Source organism: Chlamydotis macqueenii, chromosome 14, assembly GCF_036417535.1.
Source record: "Chlamydotis macqueenii isolate bChlMac1 chromosome 14, bChlMac1.mat, whole genome shotgun sequence".
In the NCBI taxonomy this organism is placed as follows: Eukaryota; Metazoa; Chordata; class Aves; order Otidiformes; family Otididae; genus Chlamydotis; species Chlamydotis macqueenii.
This window is the reverse complement of record NC_141569.1, coordinates 17052540-17075340: the sequence shown is the minus strand read 5'-3', so window position 1 is coordinate 17075340 and position 22801 is coordinate 17052540. Positions and strand designations below refer to the sequence as shown.

At 39.7% G+C, this 22801-nt stretch overlaps 2 protein-coding genes across 5 annotated transcripts; one reads left to right on the top strand and one right to left on the bottom strand.

Annotated features, from left to right (window-relative positions):
• The first annotated feature begins 222 nt into the window (after window positions 1-222).
• On the top strand, window positions 223-14899 carry LOC104476989 (F-box/LRR-repeat protein 21). 4 transcript variants are annotated; one of them, XM_086759115.1, is made up of 7 exons: window positions 235-357; window positions 4071-4166; window positions 5607-5747; window positions 8325-8774; window positions 10212-10334; window positions 11030-11201; window positions 12584-14899. In XM_086759115.1, the coding sequence occupies exons 4-7, from the start codon at window positions 8403-8405 to the stop codon at window positions 13225-13227; spliced, it is 1311 nt and encodes a 436-aa protein (XP_086615241.1). In that variant the 5' UTR covers window positions 235-357; window positions 4071-4166; window positions 5607-5747; window positions 8325-8402; the 3' UTR covers window positions 13228-14899. The 4 variants fall into 4 exon arrangements, with proteins under 4 accessions (XP_086615244.1, XP_086615241.1, XP_086615242.1 ...); XM_086759116.1 differs by having other exon boundaries at window positions 5498-5747; XM_086759117.1 differs by lacking the exon at window positions 5607-5747.
• Window positions 14900-16613: 1714 nt separating this feature from the next.
• LOC104476988 (myeloid protein 1) lies at window positions 16614-20868 on the bottom strand. The gene is made up of 7 exons (XM_086758810.1): window positions 20822-20868; window positions 20187-20319; window positions 19155-19324; window positions 18455-18631; window positions 17589-17703; window positions 17244-17395; window positions 16614-16805 (listed from the first exon to the last, which is right to left on the bottom strand). The coding sequence occupies exons 1-7, from the start codon at window positions 20865-20867 to the stop codon at window positions 16615-16617; spliced, it is 984 nt and encodes a 327-aa protein (XP_086614936.1). The 5' UTR covers window position 20868; the 3' UTR covers window position 16614.
• Between the last annotated feature and the right edge of the window lie 1933 nt (window positions 20869-22801).

Below are 22801 nucleotides of genomic sequence, written 5' to 3'. Positions count from 1 at the left end.
AAGGAGAGGCCTGGCCAGGAAGAGCAACCAACCCTGCTGCTTAGAAAGCAGGGAGGGCAAGCGACAAGGGGCAGGATCCCTCCCTGGCAGGGGTACACTGGGCTCGCCCTCCCCATTTTAGCCGCGGGGCCGGGCTCTCCCGGGCGCGAAATGGCGCCCACCGTCACGTGTCCCCGCCACCGCCTCCTCGCCCTGCGCCTGCGCGCCGCTGGACGGCGGGGCCGCGGCCGGGCGCTGCCGGCTCCTCCCCTCGGCGGGCGGCGGCGTGGGCAGCGCGCTCGGCGGGCCGGGAGGCTTCGGGGCTCTTGGCGGCGGCTCCCCCTTGCTCTGCGGCTGGCCTCGGCCCTGCCACTGCCGGTGAGCGGCGGGGCGCTGTTTGGGGGGGACAGACCAGCCCTTGCGGGGCGGCCGGGCGGGGAAAGGCCGCCCGGGTCCCCGGGAGGGCGGTGCGGGGTCGAGCGGGCAGACGCGCACCCGCGCACCGCGCCTGGAAACCTTAATTCTCCCTGAGGCGGGGGGGAGGCCTGACCTCGGCGGGGCTTCCGCGTACCCGTGGCGTTGTAAACCTCGGCTTGAGGGGAGGTGACCACCCCGGGCCGCCGTCAGGGTCCCTGCCGGGCTCCCTCCCCGCAGGGCGAGCTGCGGGGGCCGCCTCCGGGAAAGGTAATGCCCTGCCCCGGGCTGCCGGTCCCCGAGAGCCGCCTTGTGTCGAGGGGTCGGGCTGAAACAGAAACTCCAGGCCTCTGTGCGCAGGAACGGCTTTGTCGTCGGGTTTGTGCCCTCTCTTAAGTCGCCTGGCTGTCTCCGCGCAGGCAAAATAAGTGGAGAGGGACCTGGCGTCGCTGGGAAGAGAAGGGATTTTTCCAACGTAAAGAACTTTAATGGCTTATTACAGTCGGGTGGAAACACTTCTAGAAAGCATGTAGAAGGAATGTTTTTGTTTTTCTGCCGGTGATGTTTGGGTAAGCCCTCAAGAGAGCTGTTAAAGCGCTGCGGAGCTTCGGATGTGTCCTGTAAAACAAGAGGAGTCCTGGGTGTTGTTTATAGTCTAAAGGCTGTTCGGGTGGGGGTGGCTTTCTTCTAAAAGCAATACATCGGTAGCTAAATAGCTAAAATAGCTAAGTTTTGTCACCTAAGTAACACTAAAAGTGGCAACGTGTTTGTATTTCTTCAGTTAAAACTAATGCAAGCATTAAGATGTTCAGCTGAATGCCGTGTTTTTAGATCTCTGAGATTTTGTTGTAAACATTAAACATGTGATAGATCCCTTGAGAGAGACGCTCAGAGGTTCAATTTTGAGAAAAATGAGGATTGATTTAAAAAAGTAAAATAAAATAATCCTCTTCAGAAGCAAAAATGCCACCGTTTGAAAGATCACTGTATCCTAAATGAAGAAGCAGCAGCTTAATCTTGGAGCTCATCATGCTGAAGGACTAGATCTTCTGACGCTAAAGCTTAAAACGCATTTTTGATTTATGTTTTGAAACATACTCAGCAACTGAATTTGAGGCTATATCAGCAAAATTGCAAAACTTCCCAGCGCTGCCTTTCTTGCGTACGGTGTCTACCACTCTTGTTCCACAGACGGGCACTGAATTCCTTAATGTTGAGAACGGGGGACCTTGATCCCTTGGTTTCTTAAAGACACTGTGATTAATGTAACAAGTATTTTAGCTGTTAGAGGCAGATCCATAAACACTAATTTCCAAGTGTTAGAAAGTTAAAGCTTAATTATCATGATGCCTACTTTATCCACAGTGGATTTCCAAGCTCAGTTATTTGAAAGAGGTTGGTTGGTTGTGGTTTTTTTTTCCCCTTTCTCAGGAGCTTCATTCCTGCTGGTTTTGCTTTACTTTGGGATTTTCGTTTGTTTTTTTTTATTGTCTCTATTAAAAACCTGATTTTATGGTGTTTTATTTTATTAATTCCTGCTGAGTCCTGGTGTTGAGAACTGAAAGGGGAATCTACAAATCGAGGGAAGCAGTTATGTCTTTGTGGCTTGAATCTGTGATATGTTGGGTTATAGTAATAAAACCTCTTTTTTTTGCAACTGACATTGTAGCACTGGAAGTAGTGAACAGCTGCTAGCTGGACTGAGCTGCTGCTGACCACTTCTCAGAATACCCTGCTGAAACCCCATGTCATGGGACAGATTTTAACATCTTGATTTTAGCAGAAGTTTATGGTTCTATTACCAGGATAAGCTGCAGAAACAGTTATTTAAGTTCATTCTTTCAGGATCCCTGTTGATTTTTGTGGATTTGAGTTTGAGTAGGATAACATGCAGCTGTGCAAAATATGTGATCGCAGGACATTGAGGTCAAAGAGTTTATAGAGGAAAACAGCTGTATAAGGTAAAGCATCAATATTTTGTACTTTGCTCTACACGAATGAGGATACGAACCTCATCAATTATCAAAGTGTTTCGTTTCAACAACTGTGATGTGGCTGTTTGATAATAATTTGCGTTAACTCTACCTCAGACTAACAATTCACTGTCGTTTACATCGCAAGCTTGTATTTGAGTGCATCTCTGATAACTTGTTATTTTTTTATTAGCAACATTTCTATTTAGTTGAGCTGACATGGTTTAAGCTGCTTTGTAAAGTTCTTGTAGTCTTGAGACTTAAAGGAAGCATCATTAGACTGTACACTTGCAGGTTTTTTTTTTTGCTTGTTAACAAGAGCTTTTAGTAACTTAAAAAATATAGTATCTAGAATTTTGCTACTTTTATCTGTAATGTAAAAGTATAAACTTCCTTCTGCACTGAGGGATTCTAGGACAGATCTGTGAAAGGGAAGCTCAGTTTATCAGGAGGTAGTCTGTGGTTAGGAGCAAGTATTCAGCTGTTACAGGTAACCAGTTCATGTCTTTGTGAAATTCTGGAGCCTCTTGAACATTGCCACTAGTCTTTATTGACTATGTTAATAGAAATAAATTTGACATATTTCCTACTATGAAAGGATATTACTATCCTTTTCTTAATTTTCAGGTGTTGTTTTACTATTAACAATTATTTTGCTTGCAGCCATGCCAAGAAGTGTTGGGAAGAATACTGAAATCCTGAGTTTAGAGTAGGTGGAAGGGTCGACTTGCCCCCTATCCCTCTCCCAGGGGTATAAAGTTGAGCATGAGCACGATTGAGAAAGATTACATTTATTTGATGTGATTTTATAAAAGTGAGTGATATTCTTGGGGGTAAAGCTTTGAATGATTATTTATGATGGAAGACACTGAAACACCAACTTCTCTGTTATATAATATTAAAAGAAAATAACGTGGGGGCAGGTAGGGCACTTTTAATCTAAACCCCACCGATGTGGTAGTTTGTGATTCTCCTGCCAGGTTGTACAGACTGTCATCTGCTTTCCGGGAGCTCATAAACAGGGAGGAGGCTGTGGGCTGGGCGGTTTGTTGTTGATGGGTGGCTGTCTCGCTCCTTGCCGTGTGACTGCGTACCCAGGGCTGTACCGGGTTGGTGACTTAAGGCTGCCGCGCGTTTGGTGGTGGGAAGCCGTGCTGTGTGGCCTCTGTGTTTTAATCATCTGTCCCGTAGTTCCCTAGGCCATTAGGCAACAGTGCCAATTAAGGGAAAAGACAGGAAAGAACATTTTCTGTTTGGGTTTTTTTTTGTTTTGTTTTTCCTTGACTCTTACATTACATTAGTAGTTATAGACAGTTTTGTTTACCAAACTTAACTACTAATGGTAACGATAATGTAAATATTGAATAACTTGCTGTTTACATTGTACTGTTGGCCAACAAAATGTAAATGCAGTTGCAACACTAGTTTCTAATCAGTTTTATACTTCGTCTGACCTCCACGATTCTATCAATGACACAGTATTTGCAATGTGGGATAAGCTACCTTGTGGTAAGGTAATGACCTCAAGCTCCTTCGTTAGAGCAAGAGAACTTATAAATTGTTGTCAGCATATTTTCCTGTCATTTTTGCATAGAATGTAATACAAGGGTTTTGGTGTTTGTTTTTTTTTGGGGGGGGGTGGTTTTTTGTTTTTTTTTTTTTTTTTAACTAATAAAGGTCTTTTGTGGCATTTTATTTGGACAGGAGGGGAAAGCAGACAGATGTTTGTGAGTGCCCCATGGCTGCAGCTGCCTCAGTTCATTCATTTATTGCCTATTGTAACTTGGAAGCATTCTTTAGGTAAGAAAGCTGCTTCAAACTATGTCATGCAGTTTCTAAACTTACACTTAATTCACTTCTGTGTTGAATCTTTAAATTGTATCACAGTGTTTTGTGCTCTCAATTATAATGTTATTTATATATTCTGTTTACATATGTCGTTATAAACCTACCTATGAGTTAAAAACTGACAGCACTTCTGCAAATGAATTTTATGTGCCATGCAGAGTTAGCAGAGGGACAATCTGTTCTCTTCACAAAAGAACATGTAGGACTTGTAGTCTGTACGTGCAATACTAGACTGCCATAAATTACAAACTTCTTCAGATGCTATCTATGAACAGAGTTACTAACGTTATCAACTTCTTAATTATAGACAAGCATGACTATGCAGCTCTTAAATTTTCTGATGTGTGAACTGAGCAACAGCTTTACTTGCACAGATACCAGTACTTGTGTTTGATTTTGCTTAGGAGATTGGGGCTGCTTCTCTTGGGTTCATAATTAACACATGTACTACAGCTCTGTTAAACTTTACAGCTATAAAGCTGGTATTAACTGGGTAGTTTTTCAAATTCTCCCAGGTCATATCATCATCTTTTAAAGCCTCATATCTTCCATCTTTTAAAGAAAAATTAAAAAAGTTCAGTGTTGGAAGGTTTCTAAAGATGTTATTACTTTGTAAATATCTTCAGTTTCTAAATCTACCTCTTCATTTCAAATCTGTCATGATTTAGTAAGGTGTGTGTTGCTGTTCCTGTAGCTTTCCATTAAACCATCTTCAAAAAATGCAAAATGAGTAAGTGAATTTGGAGGTTTTGAGTATACTTTGTTCTAGCAGACCATGATAATCTTTCATATGAAGATAGAGGGTAGTTTTTTTTCATATTGGTAGATTGGAGCATTTTCGTACATCATCAGTATCTTTTTTTACCAGATAGAGTTTAATTAGGCAAAATAGTTTGTTTACCGTCAAGATTATAATGAGGCAGTAAGCATATTTTGAAGTTAAAGTAAGTAACGTTTAAAGCCATGAGTTCTTACATTTTAAAATATTAGAAGTTATAACTTTAAGTATAACTATTCTGATTCATGTGGTTTTGCTATACAGTAAGCTGAAAAAAAAAAATCTTATTTGGATTTCTAGTTTCTTTAGGTAATATTCAAGAATCCAGAGTTGCATCTGTGTTGCATAAGGGTACTGATGTGACTAAAATTGTAGGTAATGCAAAAACCAGATTTGTGCCAACAATTGCACCTTCCCATTAGTAAACGACAGTTTTCAGATAATGTTTGGTAAAACTAATTTACTTGTCACATTCTGTTATTCTACTTCCACATCTGCCTTGCAGTGTGGAGTGTACTTTTCATCTCAGTCTGTGCTCCAGAACTGAGTTTAATCCCTCCAGTGGGTCTCCCAGACATTGCAGAACAGTTTTTCTTTGGTCGGTGGCTCCACAGGTCAGTTGATCTTCTGGGACCCGTCCCTGCCTTCTGGCTAAGGAATCCATGCACACATACAGGATGATTCAACAGTGGGATGGATGTTCAGATACCAGAAAGGTGCTGGTAACTTGACAGGAACTTCCACATTCTTTGGAGGTATGTGTGCATGTAAACCTCTCATTGGATACTACCTGGATTATGTCACATGGAACTATAATTTAGTTAACTTCTGCTGTGTTTTAAAATATATACTGTTCATAGTTTAAGTATTCAGAACAAAACAAGCATTCACACTTTCACAGTAAATATTAGGGCTTCATGTTTGTTAAAGACTTTGTGATCTGTAACCAGTGGAACCTTTTCTGGCTTTGTGTCTCGCGGCGAGTAGTGTAATGTAATTCTGCTAGATTTAAAGTACTGCAATCTAGAGTATTAAAAATAGAAATTCTGGAGTTACCAGTTTTAAAGGGAAGTAGCAGCAAGAACAAGTTATGGCCATGTTCCATCAGTGAGAGCGTAGGTGCTGTGTTTGCCATGCATACCTTGTCACATCTCTTAATACGTCTGGACTGGATATGCTGCATCTGGGCTGTGGTTTAGGGGAGTGCCCTTTCTGGTAGTTCTTAGATGCCAGAACTTCTTTTTGTGAACAAAAGCAGCACCTATGAAGCTCAAATAAGTTTCAGATAAGAAAGTGAAAATTTCCTGGTTTGCTTTGTTTTGTTTTGTTTTTTTTTTCCCAGAAACAGATTTTGCTGTGATGTTGCTGATTTGCATGAGAATAGCAAAAGCATAGAGAAGCTTCTCAGACAACAGTGTTTGTTTAACTTCATTTGTTTGTTCTGGACTTTAGTTTTAGGAAACAACTTAATTTGTAATTCCTCCCAAGGAGGGAGGGGAAAAAAAGTGGGTATTTGACTCAAGCTAAACTTAGCCAAGGCATGAGCAACTGGAAGAGAGTTTTGTAGTGGTTAATTATGACATCCACACATAATGCTTAGGAATGCGCTTTCATTGTGTGGCTTAAAGTACTCAAAACTCATAAAACATGGTCATGTAGATGACAATTTTATAATATGGTCTAGTAACAAAATGTTTATTCATGCTGAGCTTACGTCTTCGTTACATGAGTAACACTATTGTTTAGAAATAGTGCTTTGTTTTGGAGCAGTACATATTGGAATATATGCATATCATTCTTCATTTTCTTGGACTTCTTGCCTTTTCCTGCTTAATATAAGGCACGTGTCTATTCAGGGAAGAAAAACTTCTGTTATTAAATATAATATAAAGAGTGTTGCTCGCTTACCCTTCTGTATATATTACCTATCACCATCATAAATGGAACTTTTAAGAGACTAAGTGAAGATTTCTAAAAGACTGCTAGAAGAAATTCCTTGGTGGTTGAGACAGTTTATTAGGAGGACAAATGGTAGTGAAGATGGTCATACTAACAGGTCTTGATTAATTGGCTAGGTTTTTCTTTCCCACTTCTCAAAGAATGGACATGCTTTCTTCTCGCAAAAATGGAATTACACTTGTGTGTCGGATACCTTATCAGCCATACAGATCAGGTTTTATAAGTTAGGGAAAATGCCAGATTAGTTTTTGTTAGGATAGTTTGTATTTTGGCAGCTGTTTCTATATTGATTTCCTGCCCCCTCCCATAGTGAAGATAGTATGAAAAAAAATCAGTTCAGAAAAAGCATGCTGTAAGGGTTGACATTGTATTCTGTTTGTTCTTGAAGGATGTATGGTTGCTTTGAAAACTTTAGCTTCAGACTGGTTGGAAAGAGATAAGGTCTGTCTGAACATCTAAGTAATAGGACATTTGAGAAGGGACCTCGTCCCACTGTAGAATGAAGTGGCAATTGAAACATTTAAAACAGTCGTTGAGAATTGACTGAAAAACAGAATTCAGTCTAGAGTGGACTTTGAGCAGATTGCACTGCTTCAGCGTGTGGAAGCAGAGACTTTCTTTATGTTGCTTTTTTCTGAACTCTGGCTCATGTGGCAGACGTTCCTCAGTGAAGTAGGTTTACACAGTTTGTTGTATTCTGGTGTCACTATCCTTTTCTTCTGTTGAAAAACAGTATGTGAACCTCACCTGCTTTGCTGTGTTTTGATAAGTGGCCTCTGAAGTTTTGTGTTGTGAGTTGTACAGACTTTTTTCCTCCGCGTGACGTAATTAAAAAAAAAAAAGAAATCAAAACAAAACGGAAAAATGACAAAGCAAAGCAGCGGGAGAGGTGGGCAAAGCTTTTGAATCTGACTCTTCTGACCACGTCTGTTCCAAGTTGATGATTTTGTAAAAAGAGAGTTTATGAATTGAGTTCTGTAGTTGAGAAATTCTTCTAGAAATCAGGAGTAGATGTAGTCTTTTATCTACTGAGTTTAAACTTAAACGTACATAACTTGCTACTGCTAAACTGAATTGCTTTTAAATACTTTTTTTTTTTAACAAAGTGCTTTACATACTACGACGTACTAACACATGAAACTACACTTGGTAAATTGACAAACCCGAGTTCTCTAGATTCAAATCCAGTTGTACAAATAAAAGGTGTCGAGAAAGAAGGTCCTTGCTAATGTCTGTGCACTGGATATTGACGTATGAACATAACTTTTTTTCATAGTAACATGTTATATTTAAATTTTACTAACTTGTTATCTCTTACTGTGTTTCGCTGCCTTCTCTCCCTTCCTCCCCTAATCTTTTGTATTTTTCTATAGACCCACTGTATGTGAGACCTTTCAGGAGACTGTGCAGTTTGAATACGTCGGATTGTTCCAGTACTTGAAACTTTCACAATGAAGAGAGCTAGGCAGAAAGCTGTGGTTGAAAATGAAGCTCCTCAAACATCACAAAAAAGCAAAAAACAGAAAACTTGTTTGTATGGCTCAATGTTTGGTGGATCTGACTTGCACGCCTCAATGGATTGGGGGAGCCTTCCACACCATGTTATTCTGCGTATTTTTCAGTTTCTGCCGTTAGTAGATCGAGCCAGGGCATCTTCTGTTTGTCGAAGGTGGAATGAAATTTTTCACATCCCAGATCTCTGGAGGAGATTTGAATTTGAACTTAGCCAGCCTGCTACTTCTTACTTAAAGTCTACACATCCTGATCTCATTCAGCAGATTATCAAGAGGCATGCTGACCATCTGCAGTACGTCAGCTTCAAGGTAAGTCTTGGACGAATGGAGGCTTGTTTTGTTGTGTTACTGTGCGTAATGTCTGCAGCATCTCTGGTCGGTTGGCTCAAGTGTTGGACCTGGGAAGTCGCATACTTAAAAATGCATCTACTGCAACAGTTTATTTCCGTGCATGCACAGTTTCCTTCCACTTTCTACTCTAATCTCTACGAAATGAGAGCTAATGTCATGCAATACAGTGCTGAAGATTGAATGGTGTGTTCTCAGAATACACGTAATGTGTAGTTTCTGTGAATCAGTGTTAGTGGCAATCTGTCTACTTAGTAGATTAGTGTGCAGATAAATATTTCCTACATGTGGAAGCATTTGAGGAAATAAATGTCTTGTGTGTGCAATTTATTTGCAAAATAAGGCTATACAGTGAAGAATGTATTGAAATTTTAGAACCTTGCTTTGAAAAAGTATGAGTAGAGGAGAAAGATTCTGGGCCTGTATAATCAGGTCAGTGACACATAAGGACATAAATAAGTGACAGTAAACTTGATTTAAATCGAGGGCTGTGTTTGTAGTCTCAGGATTGCATAAATTTGGACTTCAGTCTGCTTATCTGAGAAGATCATAGTTGGAATTAGTGGTGCATTCTTCACTTTTGGCAGTTGCTTCTCTTTAAAGGAGGTCATAGTTTTAAGCTGTGAAGAAAACGCGGAAGAAAAGATAGATATTAAAGCTAGGATGAAAACTAGAAGCTGCTTTTTCTGAGCACTACTATCAGTTTTACGTTTGACAATGCCATGATTTGGTTGCACGGCAGTTCATGGATAATCAGTTATTAAATACCTGTAACTTCTGCACTTCATGAAACTGATGATAATGAATTTGCGTTGTAATGTCTTAATGCAACTTTTATGCATTTCCAGCATTTATCATCTCAGCTACTACAGAGGAGGAAAGTGAGATGAAAGTGATTTGTCCGAAGTTAGTCATCAGGCTTATAGATGAATTGAAAATCAGTTCATTATTCAAGATGCAAAGGTGTTACCCCGGCAGGTAAAATGGATCTGTGTGCTGGAGTATACCTAGCCTTTATCAAGTCTTTTTTTCTACTCTCAGAGTCTAGAATTGGCATTTTTTAAAAGTCTATACATACCACTGTCTATTGTAACACCAGTACTAATTACAGTTGTTTAGGAGGGCATGAGGTTATTTGAAGAGAAGGCTTAGATTTAAGCCCTCTGTTCATACTAGAAATACCCAGCAGTCGTATGCAGGAAAATTTTCTAATAGTAACTTTCCTGAACTCTTCCTTGTCTTGAAATTTGTAGTTAGTCTTGTTTTTTGTCCTTGTCCTTCTGCAATCTGATGCAATCCCACTGTGTGGGTGTGCAACTTGCAGTATTGGGTATCCATGATGCTGTTTTCTAAATAATAATAAAACATGACTTCATTATTTTTAAATTGCTTTTATAGGTTGATAGTAGTACTGAGTCAGCAGAAGCAGCTTGTGACATCCTTTCTCAATTGGTGAACTGTTCTATCAAGACCCTGGGTTTGATTTCTACAGCAAAACCAAGCTTCATGAATGTCTCTAAGGTAATGTTCTACAAACTGTAACTAGAATGACTTAATCCATTCTTAAACCACCTTAGATTTCTTACTGTATTCTTATTCAGTTGATGGTAATTTTTATGAAAAAGTCTGTGTTTATTGGCATATCTTCTTTAATTTGTGGCATCCATTAGTATTAGGAAAATAATTAAACATTGATTCCATTAAATAAATTTAGCAGTGTTGATACTTTGTGAGATAGAGATGGGGAATAATTTAGAAGGCTGGGTCTCCTCATTTCTGCATTAAAAGATATGATGACCATGTGCTGCCACATATTATTAAAATATTTGGTTGTTTTTTTTTCTTTGACTTTCTAGATCACAGCAGAGTTAATTTCTGGAAAATAAATACCATTTCTTTTTTTCTGCAGATAAATTCTAGATACTTCAGACTTGTTGCTATGTCCACTTATCCCTGTTTTATTACAGAGAAAAGATAAATCAGAGTAGATAACTACTGAGTGTAAAGTTAATTTTTGCCGCAGCAGCATATTTTTCAACAGATTTCCTATTTTTGTATTCAAAGAAACCTTTCTTTGTTACATAAGAAAGGGGATGCCTAAGAAGTGATTATTTTTGTAATTTTTGTGCATGCAAGACCTAAGGTTTAGGTGCTGAAGTTCTGCCTATCTTTTCATAAGATTTTTTTTTTTCCCTTCCTTCAATTTCTCCAAACAGGCTCATTTTGCTTCAGCACTGACAGTAGTTTTCGTAAACTCCAAGTCATTGTCATCAATCAAGATAGATGACACACCACTTGATGATCCTTCCTTGAAGGTTCTTGTCGCTAACAATAGCGATACTCTAAAACTGCTGAAGATGAGCAGCTGTCCTCATGTATCACCTGCTGGTGAGTACTGAATATATATGAAAACCGTAGTGGTAAACAATAAAACAATAGTCAAGACTTAGTTTGAAACAAGTTATTCATAAAAAGTCTCGTGCTCTTCTGAGTCTTGTAGCAGAGGCCTTTTATTGACTTCATCTTGGCTTTGGACAGTTGAAAGGAGGAGAAGAATAATGTCTTTGTGCTACTGAGTGAGTTGGATTAATAAAGGCAGAGGTGCTCCTCACTTGACTGCATCTTCTAGAATCCTGGGGATTTTTTTTTTTTTTACATTCTTCTCAACTGCTTCAGTACCTTTGACCATAAGCCTTGAGGAGAAAAAGCCTCCAAAATTAATGCAAGCCTTTAACACGCGTTCCAGGGACTTGATGTTCATATCCAGTTCTTTGTAAGGGTAACCAAATATGCGTTGCTTAATGTGTGCAACTTTGTAAATTTAGCCAGTGTTCTGTGGGAACACACGCAAAATCCCCGACCCATGAATCACCTGCTGGTTGCTAGGATAACGGAGATGAAAGCAGTTGTCAGTAAGCTGTTTCGCAAGGTGCTGTTAAGTTTAACTTACTGAGCAAAAGTGTTAATACTTAAAAATTATAACTAAAAAAACATGGAGGGTATACAAATTTCAAAAACGTAGTAGTGTAAGACTCAGAGTCTTTTCAGTTTCTGTAGTGCCCTCGTGTGTCCAGATCTGGTAGTATGAACTTGCTCATTTTAGCATTGGTTGGTGAAGGGCTCACTCCCTTCAAAATACAGGTTTGCCAGAACGTTTAGAGGGCTTTTGGATCCCTTCTAGATTACATTTCCCCTGAAACCCCGGTGCTAGACAAAGGGAATCCTGGTCTGGTCTCTTTGCTGTGTTCTTATCCAGAGTCTACTAAAGGTGTTTGAATCTGTGTACTTTGTATTCCAGCAGAGTAAGCTCAGTTACATTGTTTATGTCTTAATTCAGGGAAAGTTCTGTTTTAGCATAGCTCTTAAACTAGGCTACTGGTGGTCGTTAAAATAGAATGCTTAGATGGATGCTGAAGAAAGGAGTATTAGGGAAGGGAACAGTGGCAACTTCAGCTGAATCTTACTTGATTTCAGTTGCCTCTTCAAAACTGAGGAAATTCTGCACAGGGAAGGGCAAAGAGGAAGAAAGATACGCAGATCCAAGAGGAATGCAAGTAGTTAGACTTGCTTCTTTTACTGCTAAGTGTTTATGGCCGAAATGCCATAAAAGGATGTGGATATCTAGAACTTTATCATATTTCATGGGTTTTGGATATAGGCATGACTACTCAAGCCCATAGAATTAGTACTTGCTTGAGCTTTGTAGCAAACAACTGTGCTTATATTCACTTTTCATTTTGCAGAGTAATTTTTTTTTTTTTGTTCCTCAGGAATTCTTTGCGTTGCTGACCAGTGTCATGGACTTAAGGAGCTGGCTTTGAACTACTATATATTAAGTGACGAACTGCTGCTGGCTCTTTCAAGTGAAAAACATGTTGATCTTGAACACCTTCGCATCGACGTTGTGAGTGAAAATCCCGGACAAGTTGAATTTCACACTATTAAAAAGCAAAGCTGGGATGCTCTTGTTAAACACTCCCCCAAAGTCAACATTGTGATGTATTTCTTCTTATATGAAGAAGAATTTGATGTTTTCTTCAGAGAGGAAACCCCCGTCACACACCTTTACTTTGGTCGTGCAGTAAGCAAAGCAATGTTGGGGCGTATTGGCATGAATTGCCCCAGGTTAATTGAGTTGGTTGTGTGTGCTAATGGACTTCAACCTTTGGACGATGAACTTATTCGGATTGCTGAGCGCTGTAAGAACTTAACAGCAATGGGACTTGGTGAATGTGGAGTAACTTGCAGAGGTTTTATCGAATTTGTAAAGATGTGTGGGGGCAGACTTACCCAGCTTTCTATAATGGAGGAGGTACTGATTCCAGATAACGATTACAGCTTAGACCGACTTCATTTGGAAGTCTCCAAACACCTTGGAAGAATGTGGTTCCCTGATATGATGCCAACATGGTAAATTCTCTACGTTTGTGGATAAAATGGTAGAATCGAGGTGTTGCTTTCTATGCAAATGAAGAATTTAAAAATGAAATGTGAAAACTTCTTTCTAGATTTGAGTTTTTCTACCTTGAGAACCTCTAGTAGTGTAAGAGCAAAGCACTCTAGAGTGTTAATGGTAATGTTGAAATAAAAACAGACTAAGTGTACTTAACACTTCTGAAACTATGTGGTTTACAGGTGCTTCAAACTTCAGTGAACTTGGGCTTCTCTGAGCTTCAGTTTAAGTGTTCCATTCGCATCAAATTGTTTTTTCCATTTCTTTTAGTCTTTCTTCTGTAGTCAGAAGAGGACTAGAGAAACTTTTTTCCTTCAGCAAATCTAATTTTATAGGAAGCTGGATACAGCTTGGAGTTCAGGAAAACTGTTATCATAATGTTTTATGCAGCTATTTTTTTTCAAAATATTCATGTTGTAAGTGTAAAAGCTTGTACATTAATATACTTACACTAGTCCAGGTTACTCAAATATAATTTAGCTTAAACTCATGCCAGTACATGAAAATGTTCTGGTAAATAAGCTTATGCTTATAAAAAAACTTTCCAGTTTTAAATTGCACTTTAAATAATTTTGTCATATTAGCTAAACTGTAGAGACTGCTTTGTACAGTATTTTGTTTTTCTATCTTATGCATTAAATGGATGGGAAAAAGATGGTGTTAAAATTAATGAATTTAAAAGTTTGAATCTAGATTGTTTGCTTGGGTGAATGACAAAGCACTTTAGAAACTGCCAGAGTATAAGTATTAGCCTCTGGATTTGAGAGAGTTCAAGTCTTTGATTACAGAGATTGATATATGAATGCTGTTCCATGCTTTCATTATTAAGAGGTAGGAAGGATCTCATAAATGTGACTAGTGTGACGGAAGGATCAAATGGAATACAGTTGTCTTAGTTCACTTCTTATCTGGAATCAAGGGTTTAGAGAACTTTTTATAATGTGCCAGTTAGAGGCCAAAGTGGCCTGTAGTAATCTGGCCTGTGCTGTGCGCCCGGCCTTCCAGAGTAAGGATTGCTGGAGGTGATTCTGAAATGCTGAATTCAGGATCGTTTATTAGTTGTTGCTATTAATTGTTTTTTGAGGAAGAAGATTTTATTTTCTTTGTTTTTTTTTTTTAAAGAGGAAAGGAATGTTTGGTTGATGTCAATTAGAATATGTATTTTTGTGTTGACTTTTGCACACTTTAAACTGAAATGCATTGTATACAAATTTTGCTGTAATTATTTTCATGCTGTAGTTGTTCTCTCTTCCTATTTATTATGAGAAGTCTACATTTGACTTACTGGCAGTATTTGTCACGTCAGATAAAATGTCAGTTTCTTCCACACTTTCGCTTCTTTACTGCAAAAATAACAGCTAAAGGGTTAAACCACCACTGATTTCAGTGGACGTTCCCGGTGTCAAGCTAAAGGATTTAAGATAGCAGGTGATGCATTATTGCCTGTTGCACAGTTAAGAAGCATCTGACTCTGGTTAGTAGTACCTGTTACCCAAGCACTTGCTTCCATAATCAAGGAGATTGTAATTGTCTTTTTTTAAAAAGACTGCAGTATTTCTAAACGGTATTTGGTTTAAGATGTGTGGTTTGCTTTAAATGTAAACATAATAAAGTGATCTAATACATGCACTGATATTGGACTCCTAGCCGTCTGTTGCACCACATCCTCCTGTTGGGCAGGGTTCTGTCCTGTTAGAAAGCATGTACTTGACAAACCTGGGAAAGACAGTAGGAGTGTTTAACTCTTGGATCATAGTAAATTAGTCCTTCTCATTTCATGTTTGTGCCTCAAACTTGAGAAACTGTAAGATGGCATGTGGACGAATCTTGTAGATGGTTGGTAAGTCCTAGAGTCCTTCATGTCTCTCTAGCCAGTAACAGCATTTGTGAAGTGTCGTACACCAGTGACTATATACAGAAATATAGTTCAGGAGGAAACTGTTAAAATGTTTCTTTGAATATTGTCCCTTTCTCTGTCCCTGTTACTAAAGCGGCTTTTCTGTGAAGCCGTGAATGTTAGCTTGCTCCTGCTCCAAGCTTCTAGAAAAGTGGGCCTGCATTTATTAATGTGATTATTATTATTTTTTTTTTATGCAATGATTTTTTTGCATGCATTCACTCTTCTAACTGATCTTAACAGGTAAGACCAGTTGATACTTGAGTTTATAACTAAATGCCAACAAAATTGATATTATTCTCAAATGTGAAATGGTGATTGGTCACTGGTAGTGTGGGAAGCTGATTTTAATTGAACGGTGACTTCAGACATTATGTTAATGTTGAATTTTACAGCTTTAGTGTTAGATTTGCTTAGTGTCATGTGTTGGTGCTATGGTATATGCATTCTGCTTTGGGGAGTAGTGTCAAAACACTGTCCTGTGTAAAGCAGCATTAGCTCTTTTCCTTCTTAAGCAGGTCTTCCTGAGTGACTGCACTGGACGATGCTGCATTGGGCAAGAACCTGTGGATTCCTGCCTGCTGCCTGTGCTTCCTCCTGTCCCTTCGGTAGCATGTACTTCAGACCTCTGCCCTGTCCTAGCTAAGGCAAGTTTTGTCTTATTTTATTTCCTTTTCCTAGTTTTACTGCCCTGCAAAGGCTTTCTAAAACACGGTTCCTCAAACACGGTTCCATACATTTCTGAGTAACTAAAAGCTTCGAAGTACAGAATTTACACCTGATGTGCTGAGGAGATTTCTAGGGTCACTAAAAAGCCCACATTATAGCAAGGAGCTAACAGTAGTGCACCTTTTCTGCCACATGAGGGGGTGAAGTTGTTTTTATGCTCACTGGCTTTTCAGATTCCTTGAGAAAGCTTTTAATTATGCATTGCTAATTTCCTAATTCTCTTGGAAATGCAAATTCCAACAAAAATGCAAATCTTTTTTCCATGTGTGGATTCTGTTTTGCCATTGAGCAGAGACAGCGATTGTTTTGGCATGACAACTCCAAACAGCATCTTTGATGCCTTGTGGAGTCTTTCAGTAAATTTCCTTCTATGTTTCCTTGGTTCAGGTGCCTTCAAAATCTAAAGTAATCTTGTTTGCCAAGGTGTAGTAAAGTTTGTCAATTAGCCTAAGTTACAATGTTCACAACAATTACAGGTAATTAAAAAACAGTACCTAAATGGTATTTGGAGCGTGTATCAATGTTAGCGCTTTGCAATATTACGGAAGACCCAACATATTGAATCAGTAGTAGGATGTACTGTTGTTGCGCATATTGTATAAATTTAACTCTGTAAAATACATTTTTTTTCCTTCCTTCACTGAGATGGGTTGTCACATGATAAGAAAAAACAACTTGTGGATGCTGAGATGAATTTATTTGGAATTTACTACATTTCCATTTCACTCTCTTTGCCCTTTCCCCCTTTCGAGATTGCTAGTAGGATCTGAGCGATCGCAGTTCTCAACGTGAATATGAGATGTGATCCCAGGAAATACTCTTTGCATTGGCAGCATTCTCCCAAGGATTTGTCCCTTAGAAATTCTCCCGTTGTATCTGATGGGGTGGATGCAGACTAGTTTTACGCAGAATCCTGATGAAAAAGAGAGGAGGGAAGACATTAGATGACTGATAAAGCATTTATTCTTCTGTACTAATTCTATTTCAGAAATATTAACATTTTCTGTCTTGGCCTTTCCACTGAGATAACACTAGTGGAAATACCAAAATAGCAAAGACACTTGGGTCTTAAAAAGTAGATAGTGGTTGGAGTTGTTGGCTTGGTGGAAGAGGGTGGATGAGAGGTAGGGAGAAGGTGGGAATTCCTGCTCTCGTAAAGAGAAGAGCTCAAAGACATTCTACAGAACTCATTTATTTGCATTCTAACATAGGAACAAAGGTTCTGCATGTAAATGGATAGAAGATTCAGTGTTTCAAAACGTACCATGGTTAATTACTTGATTAGCTGCAAGTTAATGCATCCTATATAACCTCAAGACAAAGAAATATTAAATGAAAAATAGCTGTTTACCTCCTCCCTGGATTTGGACTCCATCATCAATGGCATTTCCGTTGTGGAAGATTTTAATGGGTCCAGAAAGCTCACCAGAAAAGGGAGCGTACACAGTTGCTCCATCAGCACAGATGACATCAACACCCGTGTGCTTTCCTTTACCGTTGCGTCTGAAAGCAAATACGTAATGAGGTGAGTGTTTTGTGAGGCCTAACGTACAGAGATAGATCAGGGGGCACGCTGGAAGATCTAGAAATGGGTTGTTAGTACTGGAACAGTGTTAACATAGTGGAAATCTGTAAAAAATTTGTGGTGTTTCAGTGGGGGAGCAATGAAAACCCATGAGTTAGGATTTTATGGTACCTTGGAGCTCCGTAGTATCCGCAGCCGTATCTGTCACAGCCTCTTATCTCGTTTGTAGGGTTCCCAGAGCACAGTGTTGCCCAGCCCCTGTCTTGTTGTGGGAATGGTGGCACGACTTTGAAATACAGAAACACAGCATATCAAAGTTAACTTTTAGGTTCTAAGTGCTGCATGTTTGTAACTACTATGTTTTAATTTTAATTTGATAGGAACATAGTGGAATTACATCCCACCCACGTAGTTGGATGCTTCCTCCACAAAATTTGTCTTCCTTTAGGAAATAGAAATTGAATGTACACCTAAGACTGAATGGTAATGTTTCTAGTTTAGAGTTACTTCATAGCAGGAATATGCTTTAAAGAAAGAAAAAAAAAATCAAAAAGAGTATCGTGGTTCCTAGAGTGTAATCTGAAGGATGGGAAAAGACTCAGTTTTGTTTCTTATTCTATATCTGGGCTGATGGAGCTGGATTCCTCAAGTCCTCTTCAGCATTACTACCAACGTAGTATTTGTATTTACAAAGAATTATCCTAAAGTCTGCTAGGATGCAGTTTTGGAAACATTGCCAGTAGTTAAGCACAAGTACAAACAGAAGAGATGCTGCTGTGTCATGAGGGGGCAAGAAATACAACTTGACAAGCGGATACATTCTCCTTCCTGTAACACTGCAGCCCTGTTACACCGTGTTTATAACGCATCGTTTGTTTCTTTCTTATGGGTGTTGCTGTCAGGGAGAGCCTAAGACAGAGGGAACTACTGCTGTTTGATATTGTTGTCCTTATTTGAAATTAATTAATAACTTAATTTTCATTCCTTATACTACTTATTCTGGTGGGTTTTTTGTTTGTGTTGTTTTGGTTTTTTACCAGGCCCAGGCATAAGTAGATGAGTAGGATCGGAGTGGTCGCAGTTCTCAACGTGGATGTGAGAGATAATGCCAGGAAATACTTTTTGCATTGGCAGCATTCTTCCCAGTTGTTGTCCTCTCTGGATTTGTCCGTGGTAACGGATGGGGTGAATACAGACGAGCTTTACACAGTAACCTGGAATAGACGGGAGAGGAAGCGAGGTCAGGAAAAATCAGCTGCATCTGTTCTTGGGGTGAGCAGGAAACCTTCTGTGCTAGCCTCTTACTGGAGACTGTAATGAAGCAGAAATGTAGTCAAGGTACAAACAATCCTGAAATCAAAATTACTTGGATTGTTATGGAAAAGAAGGAGCTGGAAAATAGGGACAGGGAAACATCCTTTCAGCAAAATTGAGGGCACATTTCTGCTCTTTTTGCTGTTTCCTTTTTTTGATTTAAGGTTGTTGTTCTCCTGCTACCTGTTTTTCCAACTCCCTTCTTCCCTTCTCTCCAAGAAAAGCATAAGAAAAGGACTGCATCCTGCTGGGGCTGATAGCCAGGTTCTTAGCAGCAGTGTAGTTGTACTTCAACGTAGGAACTTGAAGGAGCGTAAGATTAATCAACACTTTGCTTGAATTGAAGAGCCACAGGAACCTTACTCAAGTAAATTAGTTGATTACTTGTGCATGCCTCACAACATATCTGCTGTTACGACTTGCCTGATCCCGTGATTTGGACTCCATCATCAATGGCATTGCCGTTATGAAAGAACCGAATGGGTCCGGAGAGCTGGCCGCTAAAAGGAGCGTACACTGTGGCTCCATCAGCACAGATGACATCCACACCGGTGTGCTTTCCTTTTCCGGTGTGCCTTCCTTTTTCACTGTGCCTAAAAAAATATATATGGAGTCAGAGAAGTCTGTCAGGCTTAGATTATGGATCAGTTAACACAGTACAGTATCTGAAGCTTGTCTAACAAAATTTTTGTATCTGCAATTAAATTGGAAAGAGATAGTGGCTTTGATCCACCTTTTTTAATAGCAAAATGTTTGTGTTACTCTGACCTTCTTTAAAGGGTGATGAGATTTCAGATTTTTTATTTTCCCAGGTTCATGGGGTATTTCAAGCTGTTACAGAAAAGTACCCCTGTTCTACTCCAAAATACATCTGTGCCAGTGTAAAACAGAACTTTGTTTGGCATTTTCTCCTTTAGAAATTTGGAAGTTGCATGACGACAATGGACATTTCTTGTAGCATGCAGGGAGAGGAGACAATGGGAAATGCAGGCAAGGCAGGACTCATTCATATAAAAGCATTTTTAGGGAAATAGAACCTGTTCTGTCATGAGGTGCCTGCTTAAAGAGAACAGTGCTGGCAGACCTTTAGCTTGTGTAAATTCATCTACTGAGCTTCCTGTAAGGTGTTGCTGAATGTTAGTTAAATATCTGGTCTACAAGCAGCAAGAATAAATACTTGAGATACTTTCCATTTCTTCTACTCTGGCTGCTAATTTGTGTAGTGGTCTCGCTTCTTCACCCGTGTACCAGTTAGTAGTGGTGGCATTACTGGACTTCAGTGAGATTGCCAAGTAATACCCCAAAAATCAGTAAGATTCCCTGCAGACAACAGTCTTCTTTCATCCTAAGTGTCAGCTCTGGTTAAACTCTACTCTTTCTCCCATGTAAACACTTCATTTAGGAAAGCAACCGCCAACCCCACTGCCCAGGACTCCTGATGCCCCGCTGCGTTACCTGTCAGCGCCGAAATGACCGCAGCCGTATCTATCGCAGCCCCGGATTTTGTTGATGGGATTCCCACTGCAGATCTGCGCCCAGTGTCTATGTTGTTGTTGAGGTGGGTGTGCGTCCAACTGCTTGGCAAAAACTTTGACATGCAAAAGAGGAAAATGGGGGAAATTCAACCATGTTCTTAGTATAGTACAACAAAAAGTGTTAAGGTGCAGACCAGGGCATTTAAAATGGAAAACATGAGCTCTTGGGAGTTTATAATTTCAGAAACTGTAGGTAAAAAAACATTGTTCAACCTGCTATATAGGTTTGATCCCTTTTTCTTGAGGTCTTATTTTAAGGTACGTACACTAAAACCAAAGCAAAGCTATAGATAAATATTTTTAATATTGGTTTGTGAAATAAGTCAAACTACTTTAACTTTCTTCATGAAACCTCTAAACACTTCAGTATATGACTCTAAATGCACACCTGATTCCGTATTTTATAATAGTCATTGCTGTGCACATTAGCATAATCCTTCATAAACCTAGATTGAAGAAACTTGGCATTATTTATGTTTGATCAAATGTCAATAATTTGTTAGTGTCTGCCTAAAACCAGTCAACACCAACTGCAATATAGCAATCCCAACTCACCAGTGGACACCAAGCTGACCAGAGCGACCAGGCTGAGAGCTGGCATCTTGTAGCTCTTTTGCCGGTGTTCTTCGATCGAATCAAAGACGTTTAGCAGCAGCTGCCTGAGGTATTTATGTGTTTTTGAAAGCTCAGGTCTGTTGTCTTGGCCAATCAGTCTTGAGCAAAGTATTACAGCTCTGGGCAGATGCTGTTGCCATATTAGGCGCTGAGGATGTCTACAAACTCTTAACAGTTGTTAGAGCTGGTTGGGAAAGACGGATAAAATACTTGGTCTCTTAGCACACAGTTAACAGATGGAGATGAACAGTCCCACATTTCAGGAAGCTCTGGTTGAACCGTTTCTTAGCACCTTTTCTTCCCCTCCTGAAGCAAGAGCACACTTAGGCCAAAAATGGTAGGAACCGAGTATAGGGTCTGACAGATTGAGTTGGAGGGAAGAGATGGGCAAAACTCCACGGTGGATGTAACCGGTTTGTCCCTTGCTGCTCATTCCAGTACCTCCTCCCCAGGTGCAGGTGCCCATTAGAGCGTTCTAACAGAGTGCCAGAGAACACATGAAGGTGTAATGTTTGGTGGCGCTTGAGTGTTCACTTAGGCTAAGAAATACAGCTGCTTTTGCATGGGAACAGGTCTTTTTCCTGTTCAGCAGAAATGATCACCTCGCCTGGGCTTGAATCCATGAAGTCTTTTCACTGAAACTCTAGTTTTTGACAACTAAATTCTTATTAAAACATCTTCAAGTTCTGAAGCAAAGAGTTGCAAACCTAAGTGGCAGAACTGACGTTGAGTTAAAAAATTCTAGGTTTTAAAATGATCCATTAGTATCTGCTGGATTTCAGTATTTTACTCTTAAGCAGGCTCCTTAGTGTCTCTTTTAATCCTTCAGTTTTCTTTTTCTGCACTACTAACAGAAAGGCATTAGATTTTCTTTATGAACATGTCTTGGTTCATATGAAATTTAAATGACTTGTGGCACTCTCACATAAACTGTCTGATATCCCAAGTTACAGAAAACTCTGGAAGCCCTGCAGGTTTCATTCGAGGAGAAACAGATGTCTCTGTGCCCCACTTCTCGTTTGCAAAGAGCATCTGTCCATTGTGTTTTCTGAAAATCTCCACGGAACAAGCAGCTGGAGACAACTATTTCACTTGTGGTTCCAAGGTTTTTTTTTTTTACAGCCAATATTTAACCCCCAAACAATCTTTTAACCCTCCCTGGGGTTATTACAAGTGGTTTTGCTGATTTTACCCCTGCTGCTTTCTCCCCTATCCTGCCAGAAAGAACTGCTGTTTTTCACGCTTGTAGCCACCAAACAAGTATTTATATAAATGTTAGGTCCCCTCAGTGTAGTTTTGCTGAGGCTTTTGGTTGTAATTTTCTCAGTGTAATGGAGTCCAGGCTTACAGATGATACAGCGTGCTGGTGAGAGCTCTCAGTCAGCATTCAGGATTTGGGGCTGCTGCTCACCCCTGAATTGAAAGATCACGTGTGTGCGTTTGAGTGACCCTTGTCAGAAACTGCGTTTGTCACTCGAAGCTGGGAGAACTTCTGTAATATTCTTTCCAGGCTGCTTCACCTTCATTTGGCACAAGCTCTCTGCAAACCCCACCAGCTCTCCTTAGCAGAGAAAATCAGCAAGGGAGGTGGTGTGGGCAGCATTATTCGATAAATATTTTATAGTGTAGAGGTAGTAAAGTATTTCCAAGCTTGGCAAGCTTGATACTAGCTGCTGTAAGCTTTTTTCCCTACTGGAAACAAAACCATTTAAAAGTAAAGACTTTATTTGGGTGGTACCTGGCCATTCCCAGTTGAAGGGTCTCCAGTGAGGTTTCGCAATAATGATCTCTCTCAATCAGATTTTATTTCTGATCTATTCCTGACTCCCAGTTTGCACTAGTAGAGTATTAAATATCTCATTATGCAAATTTTACCTGCAGCAGGCCTGCCTTGAAAAGCTAACGATTTTTATAGACTTC